This window comes from Podarcis bocagei, assembly GCF_964188305.1.
Source record: "Podarcis bocagei genome assembly, chromosome: 9".
Taxonomy (NCBI): domain Eukaryota; kingdom Metazoa; phylum Chordata; class Lepidosauria; order Squamata; family Lacertidae; genus Podarcis; species Podarcis bocagei.
In genome coordinates, this window is record NC_138134.1 from 27,944,516 (window position 1) to 27,967,302 (window position 22,787).

Consider the following 22,787-nt stretch of genomic DNA (forward strand, 5'->3'; position numbering starts at 1 on the left):
ATATGCCTCATTAGAAACAGGATCATTGAACAAGGTCAACCGTTCTGATGTCTTCAGCAATTTTTATTATTTTTGACGGCACTCTTTGGTATACTAAATGCAAGCAACAGAACAGTATGGCTAACAGAAAAGTATTTCATAAAGAGTCCAATTCCAAAAGGATAAAATTCTCTGACATCAGAGGAGGAGGAGTAACAGTGTGGTGTTGTTGTTTCTTTCTGGTCTAATGACTTGCCAGATGCCAGTGCTCGATTGTGATGATATGGAGAGGGTGCTATTTAATGTTTGAGCCAAGAAATGCAACTGCCTCACAGCTGATATGAGGATTCATAATATAATTGCATTAGGATCTGCAAACGCAGTGCAGCACCCTGGAATCTGATCTGATCAAGGTTGCTATAGAACCGTTTTATTTATATATTTTAGAAATGAGTTACCATAAATCATTATACAGACAGAGCTATGGGAAAGCTAAACAATTGTTACAACTGTATTAATATTAGTACAGGTGTTGCTTTTATTAATCAGAATAAAAGCGGATAGTTTGGTTGTCATGTTGTTCGTGTCCTGAATCCCTAGAATCAAAATGTGAAAGCCCAGGATCCAAAATGGTCCCAACAAATTTTGTGTGCCATGGTGCGGGGAGCATAAAACTGGCATTTGCCCAAGGGGGGGGGAGAGAGACCTGGCTCAACATGGGAAACAACTTTTGAAGCTGACTTCAGTTTCAAAAATAAACTCCAAATCCCATAGGACAGTTTGGACCCCAGCCAAGATGGAAGATGGAGGCAAGCAAAGCATATGTGCCAATCTACAGAGGGGCTTTTAAACGAGCAAGAGGGTGATTAGTTTGGGCAGCAGACAGAGCTGAGCATTCTTTGCCATTCTGCCTCTGCTCTGAGAAACTGGAATGAGTAAAAATGGCACATTGGGGGGCCCACACAATTGAAAAAGCAAGCAGGGATGTTATTACTTGAATCGCCTGGAGACTTGCATTCCAGTAAGGAGCTACTTTTAGTAGCCTCCAAATGTTACCAGCTTTTGTAAAAACATTTCTTTTGGCAATCTCTTGGTAAAACATAAACCAAGGCCCAGCTTACGTTTCTCCAGGAAACCAGGAAAGAAGCACTTGTGACTAGGGGAGGGGGGCTTTTTTGCTTTCCTGCTTTTATTATGTGGTGGATGGCCTGTGGATTTCACTGCAGGCTCACTTTATGGAAGTAGTATGAGCCACTCACATTTATTTCTTCCGTTTTTAGTAAGAATCCGCCTTTTTGGTAGAAAGCTGGGTTGGGATTTTCAACACTGGGCCAAAGCGTTCAGGAAATGTATATCATGTATATATCATGTTTTCATGAAATAAAGGCACCTTGCAATTTCTGATTAAAAAAATGGTTTTACTAGTACATTAAGGGCAAAATCCACTAAGAAGTTTTTAGTAAATCTCTCACTTATTTTGGTGGGGAGTTCATAGGAGAAATTACTGGTGAACTCCATATCAGTAAAATAAAATGAGTCTGTCAGGTTCATCCGTCCAATCATTTACTTTCCCACAATTAAACCTTAGGTATCCCATTTAAAGCTCTCATTGGCATGCAATTCATAACATCTACCAGATATCTGAAATTTTTACATATTGGTTTGGGTCACAGTTATTGTAATGGCAGTCAGGGCCAGTCCTACTGTTAGGAAGAGTGAAACATCTGCCTAAGGCAGCTGGTTTGGGGTGTCATGAAAAGGAAGCAATTTGTTATTTTCATTTATTATTGTATTGTTACTGAAAATGTGAGGTACTGTGGCAATTCCTGTCTCTCTGATCTGACTAGTCTTGACTATAGTGCACCCTGACTGGGATCGGGTTGCCATTTTCTGTACTGCCTCAGGCACAGAAATGTTCACAGGTGTTATGAGTAGGTATGCAATAATTGGATAGGGAAATGTGGATTTATTTCAGCAACAAGGTTAGACACTTTACAGAAAGTTTGAAGTGTCAGTAGAAGAAAAATACGGAATTGAATTAGTTTCCTTATAGGGAAAGGGCAGATATAAGACCTGTTGTATACGTCTCAGTAAAAAGCAAAATGTATTTCAAACTTCCAGTTTTGGGAGAAGTTATAGGACATGTAAACTGAATCCTAATGACAAGTATGTTCATGGTTCTAGGTGAGTGCCCAGACAAAGGTGAGAGAGCATGTGGAAAGGGCCCTGTGTAGTCATTCCTGCACTAAGAATGTGTGCTTACTGCTGCACTAAGAAGTGTGTGAACAGCATGAAGATTCCTGGTGAATATGCATATGTTAGAGTGCCATTGTATCTATCCACAAGAATTTAAGGTGTGCTTATGTTTAAGGGAAACCACTAGTGCAGATGCTGCAGTATACTTGCATGCAGAGGTGTGCAGTTGAGACAAGTGTTGTTTCTTTTAGATTGTAAAACGTGTATTGTTGTTTTGACGCAAGATGCCTGGATTTGTATTTATGTATTTTGGAAACTAGATCCCTTTCTCATCTGTGGGAGGGTGGAATATACACATAATCTTCACACTGTGTAGGAAGAGTTCACCATAGCCACCAATATTGTAGTGCAATGTATTGGAAAGATGAGCCAAGTAGGTTCGTATTAGCATTAAGATGTAAACATTCTAACAAAAGAATAGTTAAAGATTATTGTGAAACTCTGTGTTACCAATTACTAGATCATGGATGATTGTCCTACATGTCCAAAAGAGGATGTGCTTGGGAAAGCGCAGAAGATCGAAGATTTTTTAAAAAGAAAAGGGGGGCTTGGTTTTTCAAAACACAGCATATTTTCATGCAGCTGTTGGTGCTGTTCTTTTGTATTATCAGAAGTTTACAGACATAAACAAGGGACCCAAAGGAATGCAGGTGTTCATAAAACTAGACTAGTTCCGTGAATTGAAGACTGAAAATTGGAAAAAACTTTTACACCTAACTTTAAGCAACCAAATTTTAAAATGTTGAGCATGACCCTCTTAACAATTAAAGCAAGAGGTATTTTTACCCAAGTGTGTGTGTTTGTGTGTGTGTTAAAATCTGAGTTTTGTGTGCTATCTTTTCTTATGTGTTAATTAACAACAATCAGTTCACTTTTTCATCTTAGAATCTTAATCGTGTCTTGTTCCTTTGAAGCAAGGCCAGCAATTTGGTGTCATTATCATGCACCCATTCACGAACCTCTTATTAAAATCTGAAATTATCCACAGTGCTTATAATATACCTGTATCTACATACTTAATGTTAATTGCCTATACAAGCAATCTGGGAAATATATCTCGGTGCAGAGATTTGTAATAAGCACAGTGTGCTTATCCAAGGCCACTGTCCAAAAAACTAAGGGTAGTCACAACGTGTTTGGATTGAAGTTTTTTGGGGGGAATTTCCATTTCACAAATAGCGGTCTCATGAACATGTTGTTTTTTTGACATGGAAAAATCACAGCAAAGTGACTTTTATATTCCATACTTACATGGTGATAATTCCTTATGAATACTCCCCTCGTTCCCTATATCCTAGAAAACAATGTTAAAGAGCTGTAGGGTATCGGTTTTCACCATGTTATAAGGAATTGAGAAGGATTTTTTACAACAGATAAGTTCTTGTGGTGCTTTACAACTACTTTTCTAAAAAATGTAGCATGTGAGGGAACACTTCTTATCAGACTAATATTTTTTATTGGAGAATGATTACAAATCAATACACAGTATATATATACTTCCTGTGGAATTCAGGTCCATGCAGAAGAAGTTTAAGCAAGTGATGGTAGGAAACAGCCTATAATAAAGCGTGCAAGACCTTTCTGGGAAGGATCAGCAGCAGGTCAAGGTCAGGTCAAAGTCTGAGCAATGAATATCTAGAAAGGAAGATTGGGGCAAAACCAGTCTTGCCTTGCATGGGGCCAGTGTCTTGGACCAGTTGTCTTCCACCAACTGCAGCCTCCAGTCATGGGTCCTTGGCCATGGGAGTGCAATGATATGGTTTTAATCATATTATTTTATCACTGATATGCTTGCCACCCTGCCTATAGTACATTAAAAGAAAAGGAAGTATGAAGAAACCTAAGCTTATGTGTTGTATCCAATACTACTGTTCTGCTTGCAGAACAGAACTGTTCCCCCCTCTCATCCCCCCTACTGTCCCCTGCAAACCCTCAATATTTGTCAACTTCACATTTACCTGTTTCTATTGTAAGATATTTCTAATTTGAGAGTGTACTACCCAGAATTCCATGACTTCCATATACATTGCTCTCAGTTCCCGGGCCTCATACTCACAATTGAATGTGCTGTTGTTTTCTAAAATCTGCATATTCAGTGGACAATTTCTCAGCTTGAAAAATAAATTTCACTTCATAGAGGAAACAATGATCATGCTCACTGTTCATTCACTCACTCATTTTATTTGTATGCTGCTTTTTCACACACACACACACAAAAGCCATGCTCAAAGTGGCTTGCAACAAAGTAAGCAGGGATACATTTCAAATGCTACAAAAAGTGTTTCGTAACAGCACAGCAAAACAATAGCAACTATTATAAAATACCCCCCAAAAAATCAGAGCTATAAATATAACAAGATTACTTAAACAACATGCAGCATCCAAAAGAAAAAATAATTAACAGTTTCACCTTAATCCAAGAAATACCATTCCCATGATGTTCTTCAGTCCCTTCCCTACAGCAGCTTTTTATAGTGGGGAAGCTGGAAACACCCCTCCCATTATGTTCCTGTTGACACTGTTACAGATTTTATAAATTAGACCTGGAAGTTACATATTTATTTTTTGTTTATATTTAAAATATTTTGCTATATTAACTGCTTAGGAACATCAAGTTTCCTCTGACTTGTCTACCCAGCTGCCTTCAAGGTTGTATATTAACTTTCTGTGTACCTTTTGAGTAGCAATGGTGACTACATCAGTCTTGGGTTTTTACCTAGTGAGCATTTTCCATGGTAGCTTCACTTCCCAACCCCACTCGCTCTTTTTGCTATTTAGGTACCATTATTTTGCTTTCATTCTTAAAAAGAATAGTTTCCTCATTTTTAGTCAATCAGCTCAGGGTCATCAGTCTGCTGTCTTGTGAATTCTAGACTTTACATTTTATTTTTTTAAAAAAGTTCAACCTGCAGCACAAACATTTGCAAATTTGAAGTTGTGATTTCTTTTAATTGTAAAAAAAGCTTTACAAAAACTTACTTTGTACAAGAGAACTTCCTGTTAAAGTGTACTGAGGTCCAGGTTTTAGGTCATTTCAGATGCCTGGTTTATTGAGTGCTACCGAGTGTTGATCCCAATTTGTTTATAGGGAAAAGGGGCAATGCTAGCTATCTATGCTTTCTGATTTGTTTTTGTCTTTAGGGAGGCTAGATATTGTTGCCTTAAGCAAATGTTACCCCACACTTCCAAGTGCATTTCTCTATCACTTCCCTTATTGGAAAAAGTCACTCTGGCATAAAATGGGTTTGTTGCACGTGGTGCATGGATATTTGAGCAGGTGGGCAGGGATGCTTATGAAATGGGGCATAGCCAGGATTTCATCCTGCTTTCGCTTCATTGTGTAGAGCCCCCTTCTTATGCATAGTGTGTGAAAGCAGCTATTATTGTGATACATTTTACCATTGGCTGAGAAGGTCAGCTGCCTAGTCCGAAAATGAGACACTTTGGTTACTACTATGGAAATAGTGATATGGCTGAGAATTAAGCTTACTATTGGCCCAAAGGGCAATTCCAATTTTGCATATGGGAAGAAAAACCTTTTAAGGTTTGTGGCAGATAAACAGGCGGAACACTATTTGAATTAAACGTCAAACAATTAAAATCTTGGAAATGAACATCAGGCTTATTCCAACACACTGTAGTTTCTGGCATTGCTTCCCATTAATACTTGACAAATTCACTTACTGTGTTTTCTTTTGTAATACAGAGTTTGTTTATTTCCTAATCTATTTGACTGTGTACTTCCTAAGACTGCTAGAAAACACATGGTGTGTGGGTTTTTTTGATTTCTGAGAACTCTTGTACACAACAAAAGGGTAAGGAAAAGAGTAAAAAATAAATAAATTTAGTAATATGTTTATTTGTTCTTTTGTTTCTCAAAACTCAGCTTGGAAACCAGAAAGTAACTGCCAATGTGATGGAGGTAAATGCTTCACAGACACACAGACAAACTTCAGCAGAAGCTTCGCCACTGCCTCCTTCACCACCTCCTTCATTGGTATCGATTAACAGACCCTCTCTCTCACCCAACAGTGGCACCCACCCCGTAGCATCATTTATTTTGCCAACACAGGATGATTTTTGGCCGTCACGCTTGTATAGAACCCTGGCCCTTTCACGTTTTTCATACGCATACCCTTTCCTAGCTCCTGACAGTACTATCCACAGGACTGAAACGGCCTCTGTTATGACCGACTCAGCCATGAGTGAGTACTCCTCTCGCCCGGTGAGCGAGTCCTCCACTGCCATTCTAGATGATCTCCAGAGCTGTAACTATGATACTACTGACTGTTCTGAAACACCTTCCCCAACCTTGAGCCAGATGTCTGCTGTGTCAGATGCCACCACCTTAACCACCACTGCTGCCAGAGCTCATGTAATTATCCTTCCTCTTTCCTCCTCCCATTTTGTTCAACCAGGCTGTCAAAGTGGAAAAGAGATAATCCTTGTTCTTGTCCCTTCTTGATGAGCATGCTGGAAATGGCCTACTCAGGTTCTATAACTTTCCTTAATGGGAACATTTCAAACTCGCTACATGTAAACGCAGTCTAAATTTGCTGATCAATAATCCCAGTATTCTGGAGGAGTGATGCTTCCTGTGATAGATGTGATGGTAGCTTCCTAGCTTCCTTGGATAATTAGTCAGAAGCCTGAAGTGCTCCTGAATCGCTCGCTACATAACAAGTAGTGTTTGGAATACTCTTCCTCAGGGAAGTATCAGCTCTTAGATAAATATTTATTATCCTCATTTTCCCAGGCCTTAAAAAGGCTGAACATTATTTTATCTGCTGCACTGCTTTTTAATTATATTGTGTTTAATAATTATTGTTTTATTCTGGATTTTAAAAAATACATGACAGTATTATTTTAATTTTTTACAATTTGTAACAGTACAGATAATTAAAGTATTCATAGTTAAGGCTGAGGTATATAATAGCATTTTTTACAATACCTGTTTTAATTTTAACCTTCTATCTAGAAGTTCTGATCCATCAATTTAGAGGCAGGTTGTGGAGACAGGTAGGTTTGTGCGTGGAGGTGTGGTGAACAAGAAGCACAAGTCACCTGTGTTCCTTGTTTCTCCACAACATCCTCTCATCCTATTTGGATCTTTCCTACCTAAGAAATGCACAGGCAGTCTATTGGGGAGCATGGATCCCACAAAAGTGTGAGAATTGTAGAAGTTGTCTTTTGGTTGTAATGGTGGTGCAATGAAACAGGAACCACAAGACACACACAGTTCATGTTGGAACAGTGCCACAGTCAAAGCAGCTCATAGTAGCGAGGGAAAAGTACTTTGCACATTCTTGGAGATGCTGTCTCATTTATCTCTGCTCCTTATGTTCCAGTGCCAAGCATTGGCAGTGCAACAGACTCTTTGGGGATTTGCTCTGGAAAACTCTTGCTCAAATTAAGCCCTGAACAAATCTTGTAATGGTTATTCTTCAGTCTCACTGTGCTAAAAAGGAAGTGACATTTGGAATATAGGCAGAACTATCTTAAGATGTTAGATAAATGCACATGCAGATAGAATGCTCAAACAGAATGTTAGTACAACTACAAACCTGTCAGAAACTACTGAGCGACCACTATGATGTATGCCTCAAAAATGGATTTTAAGGTGTTTGATTAGTACAGCACTTAACCCAACATTATCTTCCATTAGCAGTGATCACTGACTGCATGAGTTTGCTTCTGATTTTCGCTTTCTCTCCGACTAACATTTCCCCTCTTAAGCATTCTTGTCTTCCAGGAATAAAACTATGGATATTCTGACATTCACTTGCTACAAAATGTATTGTTTCTTTTCTTTTTCAGGAATGCATTTTCTTTATTCTTAAGTCACTTCCCTCCAACTGTTTAAATACACATGTCCTTATGTATAATTCAAAAGTCTAATACATGTGATATATACATACATCAGTTAAAATCAGCAACTTGCTTAGTTAATTTCAAATGAAGCATCCTATAGATACAGGTCACACTCTTAAAACAAGCTGGAATATCCCTAATATTTTATAGGTCACTGTATTACAAGATAATAAAACAGTAGATTCTAAAAGACTTTTCTGAATCATGTATCATGCCGTAAGGGTTAACATGACAAATGTAAATGGAATCTTTGGTATACTTAACCAGAATGCTTGAACTCAGTGGGATTTTAATCCAGGTAAATGGGTACAAGGTTAGAAAGTTTGCATGACTTCAGGCATGGCATGTGACCTCCTTGCTACACGTAAGGTTACAAGTTAACCAGAAGTGCTAAGGAAAAGCAAGTTGGTGTATCACACAAAGTAAGGTTTCTTCATCTATAGCCATTGGTTTCTAAGGCCACAATCCCACACACACTTACAAATGAGCCAAACCCCACTGAAGTCAATGGGGTTGATTTCTGAGTAGACATGCACTGAAAAAAAGCTTTTCAGTGCTACTCATTATTCTGATTTTATAAAGCAGCATGTTAAGTGGTTTGAAAAACAGCAGCTGTGTGATCTTAATAAATCAAAGCATGCCTCAATATTGGCAGTGACTTATTCCCCCCCCCCAAAAAAAAGGCAAGATGTGTGACAGAATTCATTGCCTAGGATGTTAATCACATAACAATGGATAACTTTGGCCATGTATTATATTTTGAGAACATGCTGTGGGTTAAACTTGACCATCACATCTAGTTTGCATCCAGATTCTGGCCACAATATTTGAAGGAGATTTCAGCTCTTCTTGCTGGCATCTTTTTTCTTTGTCTTCAAGTGAATGGCAATAAGATTTAAGCACTTGGAAATGGAAGAGAAAATTGCTTTCAAGAGAAAATTGGAAGTGCAAGTTTTACTGTCTCTTTCATTTTGTACCGCTTTGACCTAAGACTTTCTTGATGCCTTCCCATAATTCCAGCATGCTGTTTTTGTAGGGGGAATAGAACAGGGTTGCATAGGGAACATAATCCTGAACACGGACTGTTATAGCTAAGAATCTGACAGCTGCATCTTTGCTATAGGGATAGCAATTCGTTCTTCACCTTTTGTACATGGATGGTAGGATTTGGACAGTTCTACGATTAATTTACTGGGATGTGATTTTTGCTTTGTTTCTTTTCTACCTCTCAGGCTCAGATAACAGTGAATGGGAACTCTAGTTCAGCAACCAGTCCCATGAGCCACTTTCAAAGGCCTTTTTCCCCTTCAGGATATTCCCCACCAGTCTCACTCAATTCAAGCCTGGTTCTCCTGCAACAGAGCAGAACAATGGGTGAGTTCCCACATAAACAAATGACATACATTTATTTTTAAAAATTAAATGGTGTGCACTGAATAATGAAATGTCCCTCTGAATGACACTGCTCCCTTTGTAAACCATGAATCTGGAGAATATTTCTCTGATTTCTGCAGGGGATAATGTGTGCAACATAAAAACATTTTCTTAAGCTATGGTGGCAGGGATGTGTGTGTATGTGTTGCTTTGATATTGCTAGCAGCAACAGTAGAAGCACCATAGCTTTGCTGGCAGCAGAGGTGCCAACTTGGGCCCCAGACCGTGGGTGCTTAGCACTGTGTGCCACAACGTGAAGCTGTTACGTAGCTCTGTGTGCCACAGCTGCCTTCTGGTGCTGCTTCTGTGCTTCCGCAACGGCGGCAGAGCATGTGCATGTCCACACACGCAGCGGGCCCCGACAGAAGCCCTGCAACGGAGGGCGAGACCCTGGCCCAGTCAGTGCTGCAGGCCAGGCACCCACAGTGAAAAGTTCGCAGGTGCCCAGGCAGCCAGGGCCCCCTGGAGTTGGTGCCAGTGGCTGTCAGTGACCCAGCCGCCATTTTCTTAACCCCTAAATTACCCAGAATCATTGTCATCCCAGGGCATTTTATGGGGGCATGTGAGGGACACTGCAAAAATATAGGTGCTGCCTCTTGTTATCATCTGAACAATAAGTTCCCAATAATTGAACTCATAATATAGCAGAAATAAATGTTTGCCCCTTATAAAATAGCAGGGAAATGGAAAGGGTGGAATGAGGTGGGTCAAAAAGTAATTTGTTTCTAAAGATTCTAAAAAAATAACTAGACACTACACAGCAGGAATCTTCTAGAAAGAAACAGAGCATGTGGTGTGCTATGGAGTTTGAGTCCCTCTGAGCAGAGGCCCAATTCCAATTCATCCAATATCTAGTATCATGAAACATCTTCCTAATCCTGTGTCAGTTTGCCACATTGAAAGTGCCTAGTCTGATAACGCAGGTGAAGCATGTTAATTAAATGGTTATACAACGCTGTGTTAACATTATCTTTGTAGAATCCGCAGAGACATACTCACAGCATGCTCATTCTGTTGGCGGCAGCAGTACCACCAGCACAATACCAATCTGCAGAACTTCGGAAGAAGAGAAGAAAGTCACAGTCATTAAAGCACCACATTATGCAGGGATTGGCCCAGTCGATGAATCAGGAATCCCAACTGCAATTAGAACGGTAGGAAATGTTGAGTGAGTGAGTGTGGCTCTGTGTGTGTGAGTGCATGAACACGTCGTACAATGAATTGATTGTTGGTAATGGCTTTTTCACATTCTTCTAGGCTTATATAATGTGTAATAGAATGTGCATAATCAGGGGACTCATGATTATAATTCTGTGAGTAGTGGGGAAAGGGGGAGGCTGGTGGTGTATAATTGGTTAGCCTTGACTTTTTTTTTTACTTTTCATTGTAAAGTTGTCAGAAGATCTGCCGCTTTCTCTGTGTTTTGTTTTCCTTTGCTTTCCTTTGCTCCACCTTTCCTTCTTTTGTTTATTTTGCCTTTGAAAAGTTTCCTAAAGTTTGGTGCATTTTGTAACTTTTATCAAGATGTCCTTGCATGCCTAATCCTTCCTTGTATTCATGAGTTAACAGTTATAAGATGAATGAATTAATGTACACACACACACACACACACACACACACACACACGACAATCATTTATTTAACCATTATCACCAGGAAGCCCAGTGCAGAACTAGCTCTCCTTTGCTGAGCGGGTGGAAAAAGCTTTCGGGTCAGCTTTGACAGCTTGCCACTAGTTAGTGCTTGAGTGCTTTCAGGATGCCACACTGAAGTGTTTTGTTTTTAGCTATGCTGAAGCATTCTTTCCACGCTGCTGCCCCGGCATCCCCTTCTGGCCGGTCCAAGCGGCAGCAGTAGCAGCTGCAGCTCTTGTAGGGAAGGAACTGTTTGCCAGTCTGGAGGAGTTCTTGTGGCTGCTGCTGCTGCTGCACTGGCTGAATGAAACGACTAGGAGCCAGGATGAAGGCAGCAGAGCCCTTGCAGGTGAACTCTTTGGGAGGTGCAAGGATATAGCAGCTGTGGGTATACTTTGCCAGCCAAGACCAACATACGGGGATGTGGCGTTGCCAGGAACAGATTCAGTGGAGAGGGGAACAGGGTGGGGTGGGGTAAGAGAGAGAAATGGAACTGATGGAGAAAAAGCGATAGGGAAAGATTTCGCTCTAAGTTGTAAGACTGTGGCTTTTAAAAAGAGTAAGGGAGGGGGAAAGCTCAGTGAGTTCTTGCTTCCTTTTACTATGGTTGTGATCTAGCTAAGTCATGTAAAATGTTTTTTTTAAGTGACTAACTCTCACTATAACAGTTCTGAAGACATTTCCATCCCATTTAACAGAGGCAGATACCTCTGTGTGTGTCTTTTTAAAAGAATCACAGACTAATCAAATAGGATGGCTATTAGTTATATAAGAGCATGAATTAAAATCCTCCCAACTGTACTTAATGGGCCTGGCCCATTGCCAGCTATATATTTAAGCCTCCAGATTCTCTTGATCTCTTTAAGATTGGCTATGAAATTCCTCCCATTTTTGGATAGCTGTTTCTATATAAAAACATGTTTTTAGCTTGTAGAACTATTATTGCATAAAATGTTATAAGCTGATGTGATTTAAGACATGCACAATGCCGTCCTAGGCATGCTCATTCAGAAGTCCTACTGACCTCAATAGGACCTACTCCCAATTAGGCATGTATAGAATAGCAGCTAGTTTGTTCAGAATGTCATATAAACAAAGAGGCATGTGTTAAGTGACCACAAAAACACAAACTAGATAAGGTGGAGTGCTTAATGCTCTGCAGCATCAGACTGTTTAGAGTTACTTTTTTAATTTTTACTGATTGCATATTCATCTTAAGATCCATGCAAAACAGCACAAGTGTTTCGAATGCAATTGTATTGGATCATATATCACTGTACTTGTCCATACATCTTGCTAAGTTCAACAGGGCTTAGTACTGTTGTTGTTCCTGCTGCTGCTGCTGCTGCTGTGTTCTGTAATTTAGTAAAGAGAAAAGTGTGCATTATCATGCACATCTTTTTAGGAGGGATGGCAAATAATGAAGTGTACACCACATTTCTGCCTGAGTTACCAATCCAGCTAGTTAGTCTGCAATTCTAGGTACACTTACCAAGGAGTAAGTACTGCTGATCTCAATTGAAGCTTACTTCTTTGTAGCTGTGCACAAGATCACACTGTCAGTCACTGTCTCACTTTCACTGAAGCCAGCAGAGCATATTAGTTATTGTGATTAACTTAAATTTCATATTATGCTTGTCAATTAGAATGGAAATTAGGAGATTTGATTTTTAAAGGAAATTTTGGTAATGAATTTGGCTCTTTTATTGTGCAAATATGCCCTAAATCAGACACCAGTTGTCTAGTTGATATACTTTCTCCTTTTCAAGTGGTTTGCTGAGCTTGCACCTTCGCTGGGAAATTGGTATGCTTGTTAACATTCCAGCAATGTGTCTGAATGAATCATAGAATACCAATGTGCACAGATGTCAGATGTGCCTTTAAAAAGTAGCATTGAAAGCCACCCATAATTGACAATGGTGGATCAGTTTTCTAGCTGTTCAAGTGGATATAATCGCTTCTGTCTTATCTGGATTCATCTGCAGATCTCCTTTTCCAGCCCATAACATTTGCACAAGCACCTAACTTCAGCTCCCAGATCCAGTTTGAAAGAAAAATAAAGCTGAGAGTGCTCAGCATATTGTTGACACTGCACTCCATATTGTCTAATGATCCCTCCCAGCAGCTGTATGTGCTTACTATAAAAAAGTATTGTAGATAAGATAACATTTAAGTAGCGGACACTTAACAATTTGAGGATCAAATGCATTGCCCACTAGAAATAATTTGGTTGCAATCCATTAAGTACTTTCAGATTCTGTAGACATTCCTTTTAAAAAAATGATTTACAACAGGAACACACATATGTACACAATATGTTGGAAGGGATGCAGAGATCTTCCCAGCGGATTGTGTGCCTATTTGGCAGAACTCGGTACTCCAACCACAGCAGAAGATTGCTTTGAACACAATTCTCCATCAAGCTGTTCCTTTATTGACATTTGAGATTGCCATTTGTAAAATTGTTTTGCAACAGCCTCAGATTCCTACTGGAGAGTGTCCATGGCATCACTGATGGGGGGAAATGACTTTCCCAATTTTTTATTCTGCCTTTTAATTTTGCATTGGCAGTGTATTCATTGGTCTCTGTTCATTCATTCTAAGCTGAGTACAGATTGGCATAGACCAAGAAGACGAGCTGTTGGGCAGTGTAGATTGCAGCAAGGAAGCAATTCGTACTCAGTGGCATCCAGGAGTGTCAACTTGAATATAATATTGGGGGGGGGGGCAGGTAAGCCCTACTCCGTGTAATTGATCACAAGTCATGGTGCGCACACAGACACCATTTGAATGGTAAAGCCCATCAACTTTGCCCCAAATGGACCTCAGCCCCAAGGAGTTGGCTCCTATGGTGGCACCACGGAAGGCATCTTGGCCAAGGGAAACCTATAAACTGGAGATGGGGCTTCCTTCCATATATTTTAAAGGTGGCAGCTGCAGAAGATGCACTTGTGCACACTTCAGATGCAAAATGCCAACTACCAAAAATTGTATAAAAGCTATTCTTAGGAAAACGAGAATGTAGAATTTGCTCTTTATTGGAAGGACAGTGTCTATTCAGATATTAAGCTTTTCCTTAGATTTCATTCTGTCCATTTGTAGGAGCATAAATATTGTAAACTTGCTTGTCTCTGTAGTAAAGTGTGAAGTGAGAAATCTAGCTTCTTCATAAAGCAAAGCTCAGCTGCAGTAAAGGGAGGTTTCAGCAGTATAGTAAACATGTCTACTGTATACTGGGCCAGTTTTTGAACAAAGATATCTTTCAGCCAAGAGTTTGGAAATGCATATTTTTGCAGCATGTAATGCCTGCCCATTTAAGAACCCTGGTCACTTTCCAAGAGCTTACAGCAATTAAGCTCACTGTCAGCCTCTGACATAGAAAACCAAATTTCCAACCTTGAGTAACTAGTTCTTCTAGGTAGATCCACAAGGCGCAGCTTAGAAAACTATAGGTGCCCTATAGTGCATTACATCATTGTCATTTTTATTCTCTGTGTTAACGGTTGGTCATTGTACAATACTCTAAGTCAGGGGTCTGCAACCTTTAAGACAAAAAGAACCACTTGGACCCGTTTCCGAAGGGGAAAAAAACTGGGAGCCGCAAAACTTGTCATTATAAAAATAACTTTTTTGTCACTTTTTATTATTTCTTTGTTTGACCCCTCAGAATTACTCCCCCTCATAGAAATAAACGTTAAATTAACAAGTTACCTTTTTTCTGTGTGTGTGTTCTTCACTCCCCTTCAAAACAGTGATCAGCGTACATGCCCCCTTTCAATGCAGTGACCAGCGTACATGCCCCTTACAATGTAGCGGGTGGGCGGGCGGGAAGGTGACGTCGGGACGGTGAGTGACTAACACACGCACCGCCCCCATGCGATGTCACAGCCAGTACAGCGCCCGCCACAGTGGGGAGTGTTGGGGCGCACAATGCGCCTCCTCCCCTCGCTAGTATCCGCCCCAGAGCTGCGGCAAAGGTGTAAAAGAGCCACATGCGGCTCCGGAGCCGCGGGTTGCAGACCCCTGCTCTAAGTAAATTGAAAATTAAGATAAATATATCTACATTTATGTTATACACCCAGTTTCAGATACTGCGTCATCTTAGAAAGAATCTAATATTTTGGCTATGTGAATTTTTATATTTCATTTCTTTAAAAAAATCCATATCATATATGAGAATGTGTATTGTGTCATTTCTTTAGTTTTTGGCCGAGGACTCATAAAAATGTATTCCAAGTATAGTTACAGTTACTCAATTATTTTAATGTAATACATGATAGTTTTCTGCATATTGAGCAAGATAGACAAGCAAACTTTGCAGCATTCAGTTAGCTGCAATGTACTAAAATAACAGGAACCAAAAATTTGTGCAAGTCAATCATTTCAGATTTAGAATCACCATTTGTATGTAGAGGTTTTTGGAAAGTATATGTAGAACACCGAATGTGAAATATTAGGATATGATGTGCAGATAATAGAGGGATACAGTGGTGCCTCGCAAGACAAATGCCTCGCAAGATGAAAAACTCGCAAGACGAAAGAGTTCTTGCTTCGCAAGACGAATTTCCCTATGGGCTTGCTTCGCAAGACGAAAACGTCTTGCAAGTTTGTTTCCTTTTTCTTAAAACCGTTAATACCCAGGGTGCATTGCTTGAAGAGGTGCAGTTGCGACTTGACTTCGAGGAGCAACTCATAGCACGCGGTGTGGTAGCCTTTTTTGAGGTTTTTGAAGACTTTGGTGATTTTTGAAGCTTTTCCAAAACTTCTTTTGCAGCCATTTGGTAAGTTAAACTTTAAAACTTTTTTTGGGGGGGGTTGGATTTTGGGTTGGGGTGTTTGGAATTCAAGGACTTGGTGTTGGGGAGGGGTTTGCAAGAATCTGGAAGCTTGTGTTTTTTTCTGCATTTTTATGATTTTTTGTGACCATTGGGGCACTCAGCTGTTGTTAAAAAAAAAAGATTCTGGAATTCTGGAAGGACCACTTCGACATCGTCACCTGCTTGAAGATGATCACCATTGCCTGGGACAGGATCAGCCAGAGAAATTTGAATTGCGCTTGGCGCAGCCTGTGGCCGGACTGTGTGGCACCAAGTGACTCTGATGCACCAGAGTCAACAGTGGTGCAGGACATTGTTTCCTTGGGGAGGACCATGGGCCTGGATGTCACAGAGGAGGACGTCAGTGAGCTGGTGGAGGAGCACGACCACGAGCTGACCACCTAGGAGCTGGTCAAACTGCAGTCAGAGGCTGCGCAGGAGCAGGCCTCGCTGGAAGAGGAGGAAGCAACTGAGGAACGGCTGTCCTCCAAAGAACTGAGGGACATTTGCCAGAAGTGGAAAGATGTGCAGGCTTTTGCACAGCGGCACCACCCTGACAAGGACCTGACACGTGACCTTGCGAACACTTTTGATACGAGGGTCATGTCGTCTTTCAGGGAGGTGCTGAAAAGGCGGATGAAGCAGCAGACCATGGACAGGTTCTTCAGCAAAAAGCAAAGAGTGGAAGAGGAACCTTCTTCGAGTTGTCCACCAGAGTCTTAGAAAATGTATGTACAGTACACTTTGCTGATTTTTAAATGCTTTTCTGTCATGTTTAGAAACTTAAATTATTGTTCCTTCAATTTTTGAAATGCTCTTTACAGTATGTATGACTTTAAAGAGCCCTTAATAAACTCTTTTTGTACCAAATTTGGCTTTGTTTGGACTTTTTTTGACCATAGGAATGCATTAATTGATTTTCAATGCATTCCTATGGGAAACCGTGCTTCGCAAGACGAAAAATTCGCAAGACGAAAAAACTCACAGAACGAATTAATTTCATCTTGCGAGGCACCACTGTACATGACTTCAGATCAAAATAGAATTGTGTTGTCTGACATTTTATCAAGATCATAGGATTATGCATTACAGGGAAGGAATGAGTGTACAAATTTGTTATCTTTGCAGCTTGCATGCATCACTGTTTAAGGTGGTTTTGCAACTGGCTTTTGGTGTGCACTGTTTCATTTTTTTACTGGCACTACTCTGTATTTTTAGAAGTTGTGATCCTTTAGGTTGCCATGAATGACCATGCAAAAAGCATCCTTGCGCACCAGAAATGCAGCCCGAGTTTCTCATCCACTTGTTCCCCAAAATGGGCAGTTTTGTAGCCAGCTTGCACTGTATGTTTTCTTAAAGCTGTGTCTGTAGGTGGCAGACTTCAAGATTAGCTGTTTTTCTTGTAAATAGGTCTTATTTTGCTTCACCCATGCTACTTGTACAGACAGATGATGAATTTTAAGGAATAGAAAAGGTTTACTGTCAGTTGAACATAGTGGACATAAAAAAAATGTATGAATGCTACTGTTAACATAATTGATGTCATTTCTTGTTGTCTTATGATTTTCCCCCACTGACCCATTGAATATTTAAATGCTGTCACCCAATTTATGAGCAACCCAATTTCTCTTTCCAAAATAAATTTAACTTTTGCCAGTACTTGGTATGAGTGTTTGCAAAAGGTGCTTGTTAAACACTTGCTTGTAGGACTGCAGAACTCAGGTCAGCTAGTACCCCAGATATAAGGGCTCATTCAAACCTTATCAAAATAGAGAGGTTAATGCCCTCATCCCACACAGGTCTTCCTGCAGTTTCCCCCATGGAAACTTCCACAGAAAAACCATTAATATTTGAAGTTCGTCAAAGTTACCAACATGTCCCTTAGATGCATTGACAGTGAAGGAATTCTGGCAAGTGATAAATAACACCCCACCTCTTCAGCAGCCAGTAACACGGTGCTAAGATGGGGAGAACCACAATGTGATGCTAAGCACTATGGAAAGATAAAGAATTGAATGCAGTATTGCCACACATGCACTTATACCAATGGCAAACTGGAATCCACTATTGTGTCCAGTTTCAACATTGGTTCTAAGCATTGCCTGTTTCCCTACCTTTTAAGCTGATGGATTTAAGATTATTTTCTTCCATATTGTTTTCAGTGGAACAAAATAAGCTTACATCCATGCACAGCTTGGTTGTCTGCCTAGCATTTACAAGATTCCCAGGATTTGGTAATAAGAATTTTTAAAATACCCTACACTGTATCCAATTATAATGCTTAAAAAAAAAGAGTAAATGGTGAGTATATTGGCTGTGCCTACAAAGAGAATAAAAGATGCTTGCTGTCAATGGATTTGACTACCACTACAAAGGATCTTATCTAGAAAAGAATCGAGCTGCAAGAAGTTTTGTGTAGCTACTGGATTGTGTGTGTTTTACTTTTAACCAACAATCCATTATAATTGCTTCACGGTCAACCTTCTGATTATTTGTACGACAAAGAGGCCTTTCATTTATGTGTGAATAACTAAATCCGGTCCATCCGGATTTGTTTGACTTAAGCAGTGTTGGAATACTGTAGCTAGCTTTTCTGTTTTTTAAGTGGGCTTTTGCCCAGAGAAAATTAGAAGCCTGTTTGCACAAAGCATTGCTTGATTATGGATTGTTACAAAGGCTAAACAGAATGTAGGGCAAAGAGGAGACTCTCCACTGAGAAGAATAAATGCCTCCGTTAGCTGTGCATTTCCTCATTGATCATCACTCCACGGCATTTATTTCTTCAAGCCTCTCAAACAATTCTTGCATCTCTTCCTTTTTTTTTACATCATTGCTACAGTCTGATTTTACAATTGTGGTGCTTAATTCTTTTACATCAAAGGAATATGTCCAACAATTGAATACATTTCAGTGCAACTGAAACTGCATGCATTGGTGGATAACGCTAATGCTTAACTTAATTACTTGCCTTTGTAGTTATGATGAATCTTCATGTAGTGCATTCCCACCATCCCTCCTTTATTTAGCCCCAATAAAAGGTGGCTTTTCCTCCATGTGCTTAGTCTGTGTGTGGAGAGATGGCAGGACTATTCCTGTTGACCATTGGAGCACCCCACTGGCCCTTCCCTCAGCACATAGGCGCCGACTCCATGGGGCTTGAGGGGGCCCGAGCCCCCTCAAAAATTCGTTTGGGGGGGCTCAGCCCCCCCAATAATCTCGGGCGGCGGTGGGCGCGTCCGCGCTTTTATAGGGCGCCCGGCGCGCACCAGCTCGATAACGGGCACCGGCGCGGCGGGGGGCGCCGGGCCGGGGGAGGGGGGCGGCCGGCCTGTCTCCTTGGCAACCCCATTGAGCAGCGCCGGCTCCCCCGGGAGGGCCATCCCCCCGCGCCGCCGATCGCCAACACCGCCGACGCTGTGGCTGCCCGAGCCCGAGCCCTACCCGAAGCCCGAGCCCGAGCCTGAGCCCAAGCCCGTCAGTCAGTCAGTCAGTCAGGAAGGAAGGAGAAATGGGGAGGGAGACGAGGGAGGAAAATTGCGCACAGGGTGAAGAAAGGAGAAGGGCGAACGAGACGAGCTTCCAACCCAAAAAAGGGCTGGAAGACTGGAAGGATGCAGGATCGGGAAAGAAAGCGACGCCTTCCCCGCCCGCGACGTCGCCCGCTTGTCATTGGCAGCCGTGGAGGACAGCTGCGCGGCTAGCAAGGTGCGCCGCGTAGAGCGCGGCCCTTGTGTGGCCCGGTGGCCAGGCAAGCTCGGGCGGGGACCCCCATGCGAATCTAAGACGGGAGAAGAGGGCAGAGCAAAGGGGGTCCCTTCCCCAACCTCCGGCTCTGAGACTTCCCTGCGCCCCAGAAAAGCGAAAGGATTTTCTCTCTTTTTTATATATATAAATATTTTATTAAGTTTTCAAATACAAAGTTAGAAACATACACTGAAGAAAAAAGTAAAAGAACAAGAAAAAGAAAAAAAGAAAAAGAAGAAAAGAAAACCAACCATTCAACACATTTTTTATATAACTAACTGGACTTCCTCGCATCTCCCTTACCCTGCATTCTTTATAATAAAGATATCAGCAAATTATTACCTTGTTTCGTACCTTATTTTGTACTTTTCAAATACTATACCTCTAAATTTAACATACTTTTCATCAGTTACTTATATCTTAAATTAAACATAGTATTACCTTAGATTTTGACCTTTTCTTACTTAAAATATAATTTCCTGTTTCCCAAATCTAATTGCTGAAGCTATAGTTTCTGAATCGTGTAAATTTTTAACATTCATACAACTTATATTGTTTTTGTAAATAGTCCTTAAATTTTTTCCAGTCCTCTTCCGTTGTTTCTTCTCCCAAATCTCGGATTCTGCCAGTCATTTCAGCCAGTTCCATGTAGTCCATCAATTGCGTCTGCCACTCTTCCAGTGTGGGCAAATCTTGTGTCTTCCAATATTTTGCGATAAGTATTCTTGCTGCTGTAGTTGCATACATAAAGAAAGTTCTATCCTTCTTTAACACTTTCTGGCCAACAATGCCCAAGAGGAAGGCCTCTGGTTTCTTGGGAAAGGTATACTTAAATACCTTTTTTAACTCATTATAGATCATTTCCCAGAAGGCCTTCACTTTTGGAAAAGTCCACCAGAGGTGAAAGAATGTCCCTTCAGCCTCCTTACATTTCCAACATTTATTATCAGACAGGTGATATATTTTTGCAAGCTTGACTGGGGTCATGTACCACCTATAAATCATTTTCATAATATTTTCCTTCAAGGCATTACATGCCGTGAATTTCATTCCGGTGGTCCATAACCTTTCCCAGTCCTCAAACATGATGTTATACCCAATATCCTGAGCCCATTTTATCATGGCTGATTTGACTGTCTCATCCTGAGTGATTTTCTCTTCAACCTGCCCTCCATCCTCTTGCAGAAAACTCTTTGCCTGCCCTGCCCGTATCTCGTTTTTGCTTTTTAATTCCACACACGCACCCTTCGGACTTCGTGGCAATCGGGCGCGCGGGTGCGTTTCCTAAGAGAGTGAGGACCCCCGCCTCCTCCCCACCTGCTCCCTCGCCAGCCAGCCAGCCGCGCGCCCTAGCCGGAGAGCCCCGGCCGTCCCCGTCGCGCAATCGGCTGGATCTCCCTTCAGCAGGCCGTGCTCACAACTCGGCCCAGGGACCCCCCAGCAGCGGATCTCCGGCCCAGCTGAAGAATCCGGCAACAAGCCCCCTCCTCCCCAATCGCTCCGCCGAAATACGCTCCAAAACCCCCCAGATAGGCCGCCGGCCGCCAAGTCTAGTGGCGCCCTGAGCGAGGGTCTCTCCCCAACACCGCCACCTCGAACTGCGTTCTCCCGGCTACCCGAGCGAACCAGCGGCAGGACCCCGGTATGGGCCCCCCCAATATTTTTTATAAGTCGGCGCCCCTGCCTCAGCACATGCATGTTCAAAGCTGATGCATCCCCAGATGATCAGGGCTCCCTGTAGCACCAGGCTGATAATCACATAAGCACCCATTTTAACTTGATATATGTTGAGATAGGAGCAGTCACCCAGTCCTGCGCTTCCCCCTACCCCTCTCAATGTAATCACATGAAATAGCACCTACGAAGACCTGTTGTGCTAGATCATTTGTATTATGTTAGCCCTTCTTGCTGAAAACAAAGGAAAGGTCTAATGCTTCAAGGATAGTTATCTATAAAGATGGGTTATCCCCCCCCCCCCCAGCTGATCCTGAAAGTACTTGAGGAACTTATTGGTTTTCCAGTTGGAACACTTGGTAAGGCTTGGTTTGGCCATTACTGCTCCCCATTCTCCCAAGACAAGAAACCTTTCCTTGGATAAGCATGGGTGAGCCGAGTTGCTTTCTCAACAACCCATGGAGTAGTTTACTGTTCAGAACCTGAAACATGGATATTTGGATCCTTTCCAACCTTGTTTACACTTCTGCCAAAGGGGAAATGTAACTCTGCTGGTCCTCCTGGACCTCTTGGCAGTCATCGTCTTCATCAACCATAGTTTCCTTCTCAGGTCATCTGGCCAGAGTGAGACCTGAGGATGCAGTGCTATGGTAGTGCTAGTCCTTTCCAAAGGGATGAGCACAAAAAGCAGCACTGGGGGACTTCACTCTATGGCCTTTGGCCTGTGAGGTGCCACAGGAATCCATTCGGTCCCACATTGACATGAAGCCCTGGGGAGAAATCAAATGGAGGTTAGAGTTAAAATGTCATTGGTATGCTGATGACCTCTAATTGTAGGGAGTCTGTAAAAATCCTGAACAAAGGTTTGGAGTCAGTTTGGGGATGAATGAAGGCAAATGAGTTGAACATAAAGGTCCTGTAAGTCCTGTAAATCTGCTGATCTGGATAGAGCTATATGGCTAATGCTGGATAGGATTGTACTCCCACCCACCCACCCCTACACAACCAGGTGCACAGTTTAGAGGTTATCCTGGACTCAGCTCAAGGTTGGCTATGTTATGCTCCCAGTCAATTGAATATTCAAGCAACTCAGCTTCAAATGTTCATTCCATCCCTAGTTTTCTAGTCCATTATTTTCCACAAAATTATTTCTTTGGAGCGGTTCTGAAGTTTATCCAATCCAGTGCCTTGAAGTACTGAGATATCAATCATATCCAAACATTCCTAATGAAGGAGACATTAAATAGTACTGCAAAAGGCAGAGCTATATCATCTATGACCCATTAGGCCAAAAACAACCTGAGAGCTGGTCTTGCTCCTTATATGCTGGTGCAGTCATTGCAGTCACCAGAAGCATGTCTTATGGAATCATGTCCCC

The 22,787-nt window shown here is 41.5% G+C and overlaps 1 protein-coding gene and 2 long non-coding RNA genes across 50 annotated transcripts in view; 1 reads left to right on the forward strand and 2 right to left on the reverse strand.

Moving 5' to 3' along the window:
* Positions 1–22,787, forward strand: part of SORBS2 (sorbin and SH3 domain containing 2) — a gene marked incomplete at its 3' end in the record, with an annotated part of 184,846 nt that overhangs the window by 108,390 nt on the left and 53,669 nt on the right. For 29 of the 41 annotated variants that reach the window (XR_014011708.1, XR_014011709.1, XR_014011710.1 and 26 more), the window contains 3 exons: positions 6,122–6,610; positions 9,339–9,480; positions 10,519–10,694. Coding sequence is in view for 20 of the 41 variants with exons in the window: in XM_081208605.1 (XP_081064731.1) it covers positions 6,122–6,610; positions 9,339–9,480; positions 10,519–10,694 (807 nt within the window). The remainder of the gene's footprint in view (positions 1–6,121; positions 6,611–9,338; positions 9,481–10,518; positions 10,695–22,787) is intronic. The other 12 variants (XM_081208616.1, XM_081208615.1, XM_081208617.1 and 9 more) reach the window with 2 other exon arrangements.
* Positions 9,318–22,787, reverse strand: part of LOC308595167 — a 109,646-nt gene continuing 96,176 nt past the window's right edge. For 7 of the 8 annotated variants that reach the window (XR_014011824.1, XR_014011825.1, XR_014011826.1 and 4 more), the window contains 2 exons: positions 10,540–10,680; positions 9,318–9,458 (listed from right to left, as the gene is read on the reverse strand). This is a non-coding gene — a long non-coding RNA (uncharacterized lncRNA). Of the gene's footprint in view, positions 9,459–10,539; positions 10,681–21,853; positions 22,180–22,787 lie in introns of those variants that run through there. The other variant, XR_014011831.1, reaches the window with a different exon arrangement.
* On the reverse strand, positions 17,444–21,708 carry LOC308594824. The gene is made up of 2 exons (XR_014011641.1): positions 21,420–21,708; positions 17,444–19,117 (listed from the first exon to the last, which is right to left on the reverse strand). It is a non-coding gene; the product is annotated as an uncharacterized lncRNA (long non-coding RNA).